Here is a 12,683-nt window from a genome sequence, read left to right as displayed (position 1 = left end):
GTATATGTGAAAAGTTATGATTTACATATACAGAAACATGTCAAGAGTAACTGGTTTTACGGAATGCCCCAAACAATATTATTTTATTTGTCTCGATTCAAGAGTGGGGTTCAATATTTAATCATTCATTGTTGGCTTAATTTATTTCGATCAAAGCTATTATCCAAACTAAATTTCTAGCTTCTTTCATTCTCAGTAGTTTTGATGGTTTGATCGATCAATTAAAATTTTCTCTCTTTAGGACATGTTCAATTTAACAGTTAAACTTGACCACAAGAACATTATGCAACCACTCAATAATTGACGTGACAATAAAATAAAATAAAACACACTATTTTATTATTCCAGTCAATCATGGTATGCTATGTATGATATAACTTTTCTACGTGGCAGTCTGTGATTAGCCAAAGATAATAAAACAATGTTATTTTCATTTCATTCAAATTTTTATGGTAATTTAGATTACTATTTGTATTTTAAAAAAAAAGAAAAAAAAGAAAAGAAAAGGACTTCAACGTTTGGTTTATAACCCTCGTAACCAGCAACCACCTACTATAAGTTTGTCCAACAAGAAAATATAGTAATCTACTGAAAAGACTGACAGGACAAAACCAGTTACTTTAATGGAGCAAGTTGATGTTCTATAATGTGCCAATGTGTGTATCCAGTATACTCAGGTATTGTAGATGTATCATGTATACAAGCTGACAAGTTGCCAATTATAAAAAAAAGTATCAAAACCAGATTAATACACTCTGTAGAATAATTACAATAGAAAATTAGACGTAAATGATTATTCCGTAATTGGAATGAGACATATAGTTAGAAATTTCTCCAGCAAAGTACAAATTATATCATTAGAACAAATTAATGATCATTAACAAATGTGGGTCAGATTAGTTGACCATAGCAGTGATCCCACCTTATTGTATTCAACAGATTAATATACTCATCATTATTGACAATGAACTAATACATTCACAATCACAAATATATTTAAATATATTCAAAAATAAAATCTTATTAAATGAAGAAAAATACAACTAAACCAAATCTTAATCGGTAAAAGGTATTGTTTGCTTGATTTCCCAAAACTCTTTTGCTTTGCCATGCACAAACAAACAATTTTGCTTACTAAGCAGTGCAAACGTCATCCAACATGACTCAAAAACAACTTTATTATTTCCTTGCGGCACCAATAATTTCAAATCTTATCCTTTGGTAAGATTAATGTGACCCTAGTTCGAATATCCCATGATTAAAAAGAACATCTTATTTTGTTAGGAGCACACATCCAAACTTGACTTCACATGATCAATCAGGCAACAACTACCTGTCTGTCCTTATATCAACGTGCATTTTAAAACTTCCCGGAAAACAACGCCAAGTTGATATATGTTCACACCTCAATAAGCATCTGAAATAATTAAACTGGTCTAACTAAGATTATTTGTTTATACTTTTGCGTAAAATATTTTATTTCTAGCCAGGGGATCCCATGTATTCTCCTTATAAATTGGAGGAACGTATTGGCATGAATGCATGCAAAACTAATCTACTTGTCTCCCATTGCTCTTCCTTGTTAAGATCAACTAAATCTTTCTACCTCTCCAAACACACAAACAAAATGGCTGAGACAGCTCCAGTTCTTGTTAACCACAGGCCTTTTGAACCAAACCCTATCCTCTCCCTTCACTCCATTGACTCATCCATCATCAAACCTCATGATTCCATTGCGGTTGTTGATGATGTTGAGATCCCCACCGTCGATTACTTCATGTTATTCTCTGATGATCTCGATGAACGATCCAAAGCCCTCGAATACATAGGCCATGTGTGCAAGGACTTTGGCTTCTTCTATGTATGATTGTTTCTTTTCGTTTTGACAGGCTTTTTCTATGCTTTTATACATGTCCTAACTAATGCCAAAACTTCCCTTTTTGTATTTTTTTACTTTCGTACGTTTAATCATAAAATGAAAATACCAAATAGGGTTTACTCGCTTCCTTAATATTTTATTGTTTTTTTTTAAAATTTATTCTGAACGTTCTATATTTTTATATCTATTTTAACAATATTACAATCGGGGAAATAGCATATGATTGAGAAAAATAGTGTTATATATTTTGCAAAATTTGTCTTGTTCGATATTATAAGAAATGCTTTCTTGTCTAAATTTGGGACGATTATGGTTTAACAACATAACATTTTATGTTAGACAGTTCAACCAGAAATCTCCAATATTTGTATCAAGTTAAGTTTCTTACTTATTTCTCTTCAAAAATGAACTTAAAAGGTTGATTTCTATTAATTCCATAATTGATCGGATTTACTCTAATACAAGTCGACATGACGCAAAAATATTAGAGAAAATATGAACTAGTAAAGTTTCAGTTAGATTTCATACCTTGGATCTGAAGTATCAATCCAAGTGGATCCATATAGAGTATTTCCCTAAACTGGAATTGAAATCTTCTTTGACATTGAACATATGAAATATTTCATTTCATTTCTTCATTTGGCATGCAATATGTTCATTGTTTTTTTTATAAATATTTTTATGATTTACAAATTGTTATGCTCTGAATTAAGTATTGAACTCATTACATTTCAGCTAGTAAACCATGGCATATCCGATAGCGTGTTTGAGGGTGTTTTCAAAGGAATTTCTGATTTCTTTAATCCAACGGAGATAGAGAGCCGAAAGCAGTACGAGAAAAAGAATCCAACAAATAGAATTCGATGGGGCTTACGATCTTCTCCTGGAGAGAATAGGGAATATCTCAAGATCATTGCGCATCCCCAGTATCACTGCCCTACTAAACCATCTGGTTTCAGGTATATGATTTAATTTATTTACTATATTAAGATATTCTCTATTATTCAAGTAAATCAATATACGGAAAATCCATCAACATGCCCTAAAATCACATATATTTGGCTAATGGTTTTTCTATCCAGTGTGCTGAAAAATTTCTTAATTCTTAAATTCGAATCTCGTTCTTGTCGTGTAACATACGATATTTGTGTCTCTCTGTCCTTCTCTCATCTAAGAATCTTCACAAGAAGTAAGATATTTTAATCCTTGTCTTCACATCACACGAATAAATATGGTCAAGATCCGCGGTGTCGGGCATATTCTAATGGTGCCAGGTAAATGTTTTTGTTTTCAACAGTGAGTCCATGGAAGAGTATTTCAAGGGCTTGCGAGAGGTAGTACAGGGTTTGGGAAAGGCAGTGTCAAAAGCCTTGGGATTTGAAGAATGCTACATAGAAAAAGCTTTTAAGCTTGGAACGGGCTTTGATGTGTCTGCCATGAACCTCTACCCTCCAAATTTCAGATCAAAAGGTTCCATTGGTGTACCTGACCATACTGACCCTGGCTTCTTTGTTTCACTCATTCAAGATGTGAATGGTGGCCTACAAGTATTTTCCAATGATGGAAACTGCATCAAAGTCAATATGCCCCCTAATGCCATTTTTATAAACCTTGGGGACCATCTTGAGGTACAACTCTATCCCTTAATAGTTTGTTATATCTTTACTTATATCTTCATGATGATGTTTTTGTTAAATATAAATTCCCTAATCACTAACAAATACAAACACTCTACGAAAATTATATCAACTTCACTATGAGCGAAATACAATTTTCTTTCGGATAACCGGTAGAGAATTCATCCAACTAGAAAAAAAACATCAAAATGATTCTGGAGTGAAGGCTCCCTAGTACTTACTAATTGTCTTGATTTAGATATTGACAAATGGTAAATACAAGAGCCATGTTCACCGAGTGGTTGTGGACAACAACAAAGTGAAGAGGATCTCAGTGGCTACGCTTCATGGACCTTCATTGGATGCATTTGTGAGCCCAGCACCAGAGTTTGTGGATGACTCTCACCCACCTGCATATCGTGGAATGACCTACAAGCAATCCTTACAAGCTAATGGCTCCGATGAGATCGATGTCCAATCTAGCATCGAACAAATTCGTCTTTAACCTTGATCTGCGGACAGTTTAAATTGTGGGGTGTCAATGAACTTGAACAAGTACAAGTAATTGGTTCAAAATTTGTAGTTACAGAAACTGCTGTAAGCATATGTCATGTGGTTGAAAATGTTATTTCAGTTGTGCGGGGTTCATTACTGTGTTATCTGAATAAATTTGTATTTCCTAATAGATATTATGAAATGTTGGTAGTTAGTTTGAAATCAGTGACAGGAATCAATAAATCAATGTTCTAATTTATGTGCACTGACTGTCTTTTTCTCATAAAAATCTGATAACTTATTGATAACATATTGAGCACAGAAGTTATTAATTAGTTTTCAAGTGGTGGTCAGAGAATGTTTTGAATCGTTACTGCAGATTTCTAGTTGAAAGTATCTTTATAATGAAGCACCCATCTTACCTTCCAGCTAAGAGACTGATTGAATCGCCCACCAACATATGACGCTAGTTTGGTGCCTAGAATTGTATTGGGTTGGATATCTATGTTGAAGAAAGATGGATTAGTTATGAGTCTGCAAAATAAAATGCACTAAAATATTTGAAGAAAATTCTGTATAGCAGAGAAAGAATTTTCGTAGGGACAAATATTATTGGCATAGTTAGCGTAGTGATAAGTGCAGGAGTTACCCGCTAGGACTTAAAATAATAAAACTTGAGCAAGGTTGAGCATTGCTTCATGGAAGTCTTAACGAAAAAGTAAACCAGAGATGAAACGATTTTGACTCAGATAGGATATAACCACAGAGTTACACAAGGTGTAAATCCAGCACCTCCACAACAAGGTTACAACTTACGACAACAACGACCAGTAAACAAGAAAATTTAAATATAGCAATGACAAAATGGATCCTTCTAGCATCCACAATAAGGTTACTACATACATAAAATTCTCTCCAACATATATAAAAAGTTCTCCCTTTTTCATCGTACAAAACTTTCCCGAATAAAAACTTTGGCATTGGATTTGATCTTGCTTTTCCCTACCAAATCTGCCACAACATCTTGTTGATGGGTATCAAAAAGTTCAATCACCATTTTCTTCAAATTCTGAGGATGCTCAAGAACATACCTTGCAAAATCAGTATTATTAGTCCCATCAGAGAGCTCTATGGTTACCTCCGTAAGCTGGCCAATAAACACAAGATATTGCATTTTCCAGTATCCCATATCAAACCCAGATGACTAGAAATTTAGACAAGAAAAAACACAAAAATTTAATAACTTGGCAACCAAGACTTTCACTTCAGATTTAGCATTCCTTCCGAATGGGCTACACTTTGTGTGTAGAGTATTGAAATAAGACATTGCTCTAAAAAGAAATGTCACTGCTGGGAGTAGGTCATTGATAAGCCTATATTTTATGCCTCCTTTGTTTATTTATTTGTTAATTTTTTTGGATTAAATTGGTTGTTTTTAGGTTTTGTGAGATTTGTGAAGGAATTATGAAATAGGAGAAAGTGTGCTAAAAATGGTAAGAAGATAAAGATTGGAGTTTAATTAAAAAGAAGCCAAGTCATTCCTTTTGTTGCAAAGAATGTTGTCAAATTTTCTAGTTCAAAATGGTTCAAGTCTTATTAAGTCAAACAATGAGAAATAAAGAAGACCCTACTTTTATAATAATTGTAATTATACCTTAAATAGGTAGGATTTGTAGGAGTATTATGAATAGGGAGTTAGGTCATTAATCAATCGATCCTCCATCATCTACCCTCAAATTCCTACACATTCATACTCATAGTTGAAATACCCTCAAATTCCTACACATTCCACGTCTGGGTATTTTACATTCGTTGGTGGTAATCTTGTTACTTAGAGGAGTAAAACACAAAAAGTGGTGTCTAGGTCTAGTGCTAAGGCCGAGTACCGTAGGATGGCTCAAGGGGTGTGTGAGTTACTATGGTTGAGAAGATTGTTGAGAGATCTCGAGTTTAGATCCCATAAACCCATGGATTTGAATTGTGAAAACAAAACTGTAATTGTAATTGCGCATAACCCTGTGGAACATGATCGTACAAAGCACGTGGAGGTTGATCGATATTTTGTTAAAGAAAAGTTGGATGCTGGAATTATTTCTCTTCTGTTTATATCATCCGAGAATCAATTAGCAGATGTTCTTATGATAGCTCTGTCTACTACGGTCTTCCTCGACTCGCTTGACAAGTTGGGCATGAGTGACATCTTTGCTCTAACTTGAGGGGGAGTGTTAGCGATATCCTAGACTAATTAGGATATTTATTTCCTAGTATATTAGGACTCTATTTCTTTCCTTTTGTACAGATATTGTGTAATTAGGATTTTATCTTGTTTCCTTGTTTGACTATGCTAGGATTACATCTTTGTATTATAAATATCTCCTTTTGGATAATGAAATACAACCTGAAAATATTCTACCTATATTGTTTGACTGACAGTCGCTCATTTTTTGGTCATTCGGTAGATTTGAAACCAAAGCCTCCAATTCAAGTGATTCTTTTTTTTTTTTTTTCTTCCGAAGTTAGGAAAGGGAGGGGGGTTTCTCACACACACACACTACCGAAGTACCATCACTGTTCGAACTTGAGACTATACTAGTTTGCAAGTCAATGCCCTTTTTCACTAAGTTAAATCCCGTTAGCAGATTCTTAATTATTTCAAGGAATGTACTTGTATGTTAAAAGAGAAAGATGCTTGGAATGAAAAACTTTATTAAAATTTTCTTTACTTTTTCTAGTAAAGAAATGAACTAGAATAAATATTGGAGTCGTTCATTTCACGATCCAACTTGGGTTATGATACTATTTTTCTGTCTTCTTTTTTCTTATACACAAAATTATAAAGGAATACAACTTAGGGCTCGTTTGGCAGTGATTCTAGATAGGCCAATAATCACTTCTCCATATAATCACTTTAAATAGTTTTTAGTAATTTTATGGGAAATTACATGAGAGGTGATTCTCCTCAAATTGCTTAAAATCACTAAAAGTGGTGATTATATGGAGAAGTATGTGTGAGATGCTTATCCCTATTAGTGATTCTGGTCCTCCCATAATCAGGGACAGTTCCTTAAACATGCTAACTTGGACTATAGCAAAGAGAACCTATTTATATATATATATATAGACTAAATTAATACCGTAGTCTAGGCCACTCAAATAAAACCTTATTAACTAATCCCACTAGGTTGACCAACAAAAAAAAAAAAACTAACCCCCCACACAACTCATGAAATATTAGACTCCCACTAGGCTGACCGCACGACTAGGCTAACCACATAAATTCCCTTCTTTTCTTTTTTTCCTAACTCAATTTTTTTTTTTATGTTGAAATTTTGGAGATTATTTAGGGTTTATGAAGTATGAATTAAATATTTACAATTGAGGTTTATCAATTAGGGATTTGCAATTAGGGAAATTGGTTTTGGTGTTCTTGCTTGTAAGAATTATCAATTGGGGATTTTGATCAATTGATTAGTTATTGACATGTTGATTGAAGATGTGATAAAGGCCTAATTTCTTATTTATAATTGATGATGTTTTTTTAATTTTGATTAGATATTTAACTATTTAACTATGTTTTTATTGGAATTTTTGTCAGATCAACATGTTTGTACGTAAGGTAAATTGAACCCATACCATTTTGAAATCATGGGTCTGTCCATGCCTATAATCACTCCCAAACAAGTCCTTAAACTCTTATTTTGGTTTTGGTGGTCTTATTTGAAATAGGAAAAAGGCGCACAACACCATTACAAACAAACAGAAATCCTTATCATAATAGTACTGGATACATCATCCGAAAATATTAACCAACATCGTTACGTTCTCCTATGGGAGAAATTTTTATATGTTCCGGGTACACCACGTGGCTGGTGTACCATCCAATAAACATAGGACATGTGGAATTATTGTTTAACTTACTGCCTTTCTTTTTATAACATGTGGCGGGCTGCATTGCAAATATTCCATATGTCTTCCGTCTATTGTATGGTACACCAGCCACGTGATGTACCTGGAACACCCAAAAATTACTCCTCCTATGGACCTTTGTTTTTATTTGTATTTCCCAACCCTCCTCATGTCACTGAGAAGTATGGCTAGCTTCCACAGGGACCATAGTATATTTTTTTTGAGAAAAATAATTTCATTCATATAACTAAGGTAGCATACATAGAGCAACACGAAACAATGGCTTCGTTAAAACCTTCCTAAAGGACAAACCTCATGGTAGAAAAGAGTACCACACATATTATAGACTAATAAGAGAGTCTGAATCATAATACATGACAAGTAAATATATATTTTTGAATGGAATTACCATCCAATTATTCTTAAATATAAGCAGCTATTAATTTGAAGTTTCAGAGTCGAATCTGATTCAAGTTTGCTCTCGCTTCAATCACATGGTGGTCATTGGATTCCAAGTATGCTTTGTAAGTCATTTGACGATAAGAGGGTGGGTTGTGGTCGTCCACAAACTCTGGTTCAGGCTTCACAGTTACGTCCAACGATGGCCCAAAAAAGAAGGGTAAACTCATCCTTTCCACTTCGCTGTTTAAGGCCACCCGATGCAACAAGCTCTTGTATTTTCCATTGGTAAGAATCTGCCATGCATCATGTTATAACCCAAAAAGTTCTCAGACCAATTACCTCAGAAGAAAATTTATCACAAACGTTTTAGTGAATAAAACTAATATATAGATGAGGCTAGTGATATTACAGATCGTACACATCTCATGTGTTGAGAACATTTTTTCTTATGAATTGGGAAGGGGCAATTCGAACTTATAACCTATTCTAACACTGAAAAGTAAAGTACCACAAGACGAAGCGTTAGTTGAACATGTGTTGAGTTGAGAATATAAAACCCTCAAGTTGAATATTTAAAACTGTACATTATAATATAAAAATATGATTAGCCTCTCAACTCAAAGCCAATTGACTTAGATACCCTAATCTTAACATGGGGGAAGGACAAACGTTGCAGGGCCTAATATGATCACACACAATTGATCTATGTGTTTAGCCTAATCCAATCATATGTGATTAGTTTTTATGGAGAGTAATAAAAAATTTGAGAATCTTAAACGCACCTCTATATGGTCGGCAACAATGACAAAAATGGAACTAGGAGGAAAATCTGCATTGAGCCACTTCTTCTGATGTTCTATCTGAAGCCCCCCACCCACGTTTTGTGCAAGGAGAACAAGTAAACCAGGGTCGCGATGAGGGAATTGGCCAATCTGATTCTTATCATCCGAGGACTGCGACAGTGCTGGATAGTAATTTGGTCCAAAAACGTTGTAGCCCGATTCCAGCTTCATTTTGTTTTCTATGTAGCATTCTTCAAGCCCTAGAGATTTTGAAATCCCTCTAAGTAATTGCATTCCCATCTCTCGCATTCTCTCACAATACTCTGTTAAAACCCTGCCAACATTGTAATAAGTAAGAAAATATGTGTGTGTGTGGCTTCTTTGTGTGAAAGGGAATGAATGCATGGGTTTGATACAAGCAGGGTTACATGGAATCGGCAGGCTTTGTTGGGCAATGGAAGGTGGGATGTGCCCTCATGTGGAGAAGCTCTCTTTGGGTTCTGCCGCCCCACCTGAATCTGATCCTATCCGTCGGATCATTCGTATCATACCTTCGCTTCTCCTCATCACTTTGATTAAAAAATTTGGAAAGCCAATTCATAACACTCCCAATCAAGCTATCTGGGATCCCATGATTTGTCACCTACAAAATCATCAAGGCCACTCAAACATCAGAAAGAGATATTAAACATTCCAAATGGTTAATCGGACTCATTCTTCCAATGCAATATATATTCGTTTTTATCAAGAAACACCTAGGGCTTTTTAGTTAAATGGCGTCCGCATGGTAATAACGTGCGGACGTCCGAATGAGAAGAACTGCTATACAGATTTTCTCCTATGCAAAAAATAACAACCATTTAATTGAGTGGTTTCTGTTAAATGGTCTCTTGTTCAAGTATTTTTTTCAAAAATGATATTTGAGAGACCACCTAAAAAAATAGATAGTTCGAATCATTAAAATAAAGTGTGAAGTGGGCACTAAAAGGGTGCCCCACAAATAATTATTCGAGAGATTCGTCCATTGAAGCTCTCTATACATTAGTCCTATTCTATTGAGAGATCCTTAAAAAAAAAAAAACTATTTGAGGGATACGTTGTGTGGTCCACTACAAATTTTACTTCAAACAATATCAAAACGTTTATTTTTTAAGTCATCATTCAGTGATCATCCTTGCAAAAAATTCAAGTAAATTGAAAATCATTAAGACATCTAGTTTTGACCCAAAAAATAGATGAACATGGTGTTTTAAGAAATAGACGATTCGGATTATTGAAATACAATGCATAATGTGCGCTACAAAAGTGTTTCTTAATATACTTATTTGAGAGATCCTCCAATTGAAGCTCTCTGTGTGTGTGCGCGCACATGCATATACATATAGTTTGTGTATGTAATAAGTGTATATAAACTTAAGGTATCATGTTATCAGTTAATATGGTCTAAAACGTGATTAGTTGGCAATTTAAGTGGAGTGAAAATAGAGACAAATGGAAGGAGGAAGAAGTGGATACTGCGAAGAAGCCATAGTTGAGGCAAGCTTGATTGAGGTCATTGATAGCTTGAGACCTTTTGAGACAATCATTGGAGTTGAGCATGGAGTAGTCAATGATTGGATTTGGAACATGACATGATTCATGGTCACGTCCTGAAATGCAGTTTATGCTGCCGTTGGTACTTGAAACACTTTGTGAGGACTGAAAACAAGGGTTTTGACTTTGAGTAAGCAGTAGTGGAGTTGCTCGAGTTCCAGACATGGTGTGCGTAGTGAGAAAAAGAGAGAGGATTCAATGAGAGGGGCTAGCTGAGACTAAATGAGACTCAGAGTTTGAGGACTCGCATGCAAAAACAAGAATCCCCAAGTGACCATATTTATAGCCAAAAAAAAGAAGTAAAATAATTACCGGACCATATAAAACGTGTGAATATGCAAACTAGAACAACTAAAGCATGATTCACACCTTAATTATGGGAACTAAGTATAACCAAAATGTAAATAACAATAAACTATATCATATAGGGCCAATCAATGAGAGCCTCGTATAGAACTATTAGTGAACAGTTGAATTGGAAGAAAAATAATATGCATGCACTGTAACAAGAAAGCAATGGCCAATCAATGAGAGCCTACATTTATTTGATTGCAGCAAGTTAGCACGTCATTCAACGAATGACATAGAAAGAGTCTTGTGGACACGCAGAATAGAAAGGCTCGTGCAAGACGTGTAAAAAATGAAAAAGAAAAAAGAAGGGCATCTTTGAAAAGAACATTAGAAATAGAGTCGGTATCATTAGATGTATGACCAATGGATTGATCATCATCGGTGTGGTTGGCTTTACCTCAATGTCAAAAACCTGTGGATATGAAAAGAGTGAGCATATAGATCACTATATATGGAGGACTTTAAGATTTTGTGAGGTATAAATGAAGGAAAAAAAACACAAACAAGTAATAAAAGTCATTGAAAGTGCAGCATATCTTTCAGATTTCGGATTGGACTTTTATTGGGTTAATCTTTTCCTAAATGCAGCCATGCAATATTTTTTCTAAATTCATTTAAATGAGGAAATTTAAAAGTATAAAGGAATTTATAAATGACGAAAATTAATGTTCTAAAATTTATAAAGTTTCTTGTTTGGATGACGGGTTTAAAATATGAAATTTAACCTTTATTTGTAAAGTTATCTTTTTTAAAAACTTAATCTCTCTTAGAATTTTAGAAATGACGACTTTTAGATAGAATTTAAAGTTGGGATTTATGACTTCCAAATTCCATTTTTCCCCCATGCAGAATTTCTAAATTTCTATGTTTTTTATTTATCCAAATACGAGAATTGGTTTATATCAATTTAGAAATTTTGACTTTTGTCAAAATCCCAAGTTTATTTCCCTCGTTCAAATGATGAAATTGGTTGATGCAAATAACCTAAGATAGAATTCCCTCCCGATAGATTAATTATATCAATTTAGAGTAAATTATAGGTGGTGATTTTCCCACTCCCTTTTGTCTACTTATACTTCCTTTTATTTTTTTAAAATAATTTTTACTACAATATACAATTTTAACAAGGGAATATAAGTGAACAAAAGAGAAGTGAGAACATACAATTTCCAACAAATAGGTTAAAAAACAATGGAACTAGTTCATATATTTGACTTCGTTAGCCAACAATCTTCAGTACCCAAAGAACAAAAAATGGTACATTCCAGTTTTTTTTTTAAAACAAAAATTAGATTAATAAGTTACCATACTCTCATCTGAACACAAAATGTAGCATTTTAATTTAAATATAGTGGAAATGTAGCTAGAGGAGTATTTCCACTTGCACGCGCGGAAATGCAGCGTGACACTTGCACGCCCCAAGGGAGAAAACAAGAGAAAAAGGGGAAAAAAAAAGTGGGATAAATATATAATAGAATAATAACAAGATACTCTATCTACAACATGTTAATATATCTACAATTATTGGCAACGGACCAATACATCTACAACAAGATTATATTATTATTAACTAAATATCGAACTCTTTACAAAAAAAAATTAAAAAATATATATATATATGAATATGTTCACAAATAAAATCTTACTAAATGGGCATGA

At 34.0% G+C, this 12,683-nt stretch overlaps 2 protein-coding genes across 2 annotated transcripts; one reads left to right on the top strand and one right to left on the bottom strand.

Annotated features, from left to right (window-relative positions):
* On the top strand, positions 1,568 to 4,204 carry LOC18768442 (protein DMR6-LIKE OXYGENASE 2). The gene is made up of 4 exons (XM_007200081.2): positions 1,568 to 1,861; positions 2,615 to 2,838; positions 3,177 to 3,507; positions 3,755 to 4,204. The coding sequence occupies exons 1-4, from the start codon at positions 1,628 to 1,630 to the stop codon at positions 3,998 to 4,000; spliced, it is 1,035 nt and encodes a 344-aa protein (XP_007200143.1). The 5' UTR covers positions 1,568 to 1,627; the 3' UTR covers positions 4,001 to 4,204.
* LOC18767618 (protein DMR6-LIKE OXYGENASE 2) lies at positions 8,161 to 10,986 on the bottom strand. The gene is made up of 4 exons (XM_007200108.2): positions 10,596 to 10,986; positions 9,509 to 9,723; positions 9,081 to 9,414; positions 8,161 to 8,591 (listed from the first exon to the last, which is right to left on the bottom strand). The coding sequence occupies exons 1-4, from the start codon at positions 10,836 to 10,838 to the stop codon at positions 8,349 to 8,351; spliced, it is 1,035 nt and encodes a 344-aa protein (XP_007200170.2). The 5' UTR covers positions 10,839 to 10,986; the 3' UTR covers positions 8,161 to 8,348.

Source organism: Prunus persica, chromosome G8 (genome assembly GCF_000346465.2).
Source record: "Prunus persica cultivar Lovell chromosome G8, Prunus_persica_NCBIv2, whole genome shotgun sequence".
NCBI classification, from domain to species: domain Eukaryota; kingdom Viridiplantae; phylum Streptophyta; class Magnoliopsida; order Rosales; family Rosaceae; genus Prunus; species Prunus persica.
The sequence above is the reverse complement of the archived record's forward strand: the minus strand, read 5'-3'. Positions and strand labels throughout refer to the sequence as shown.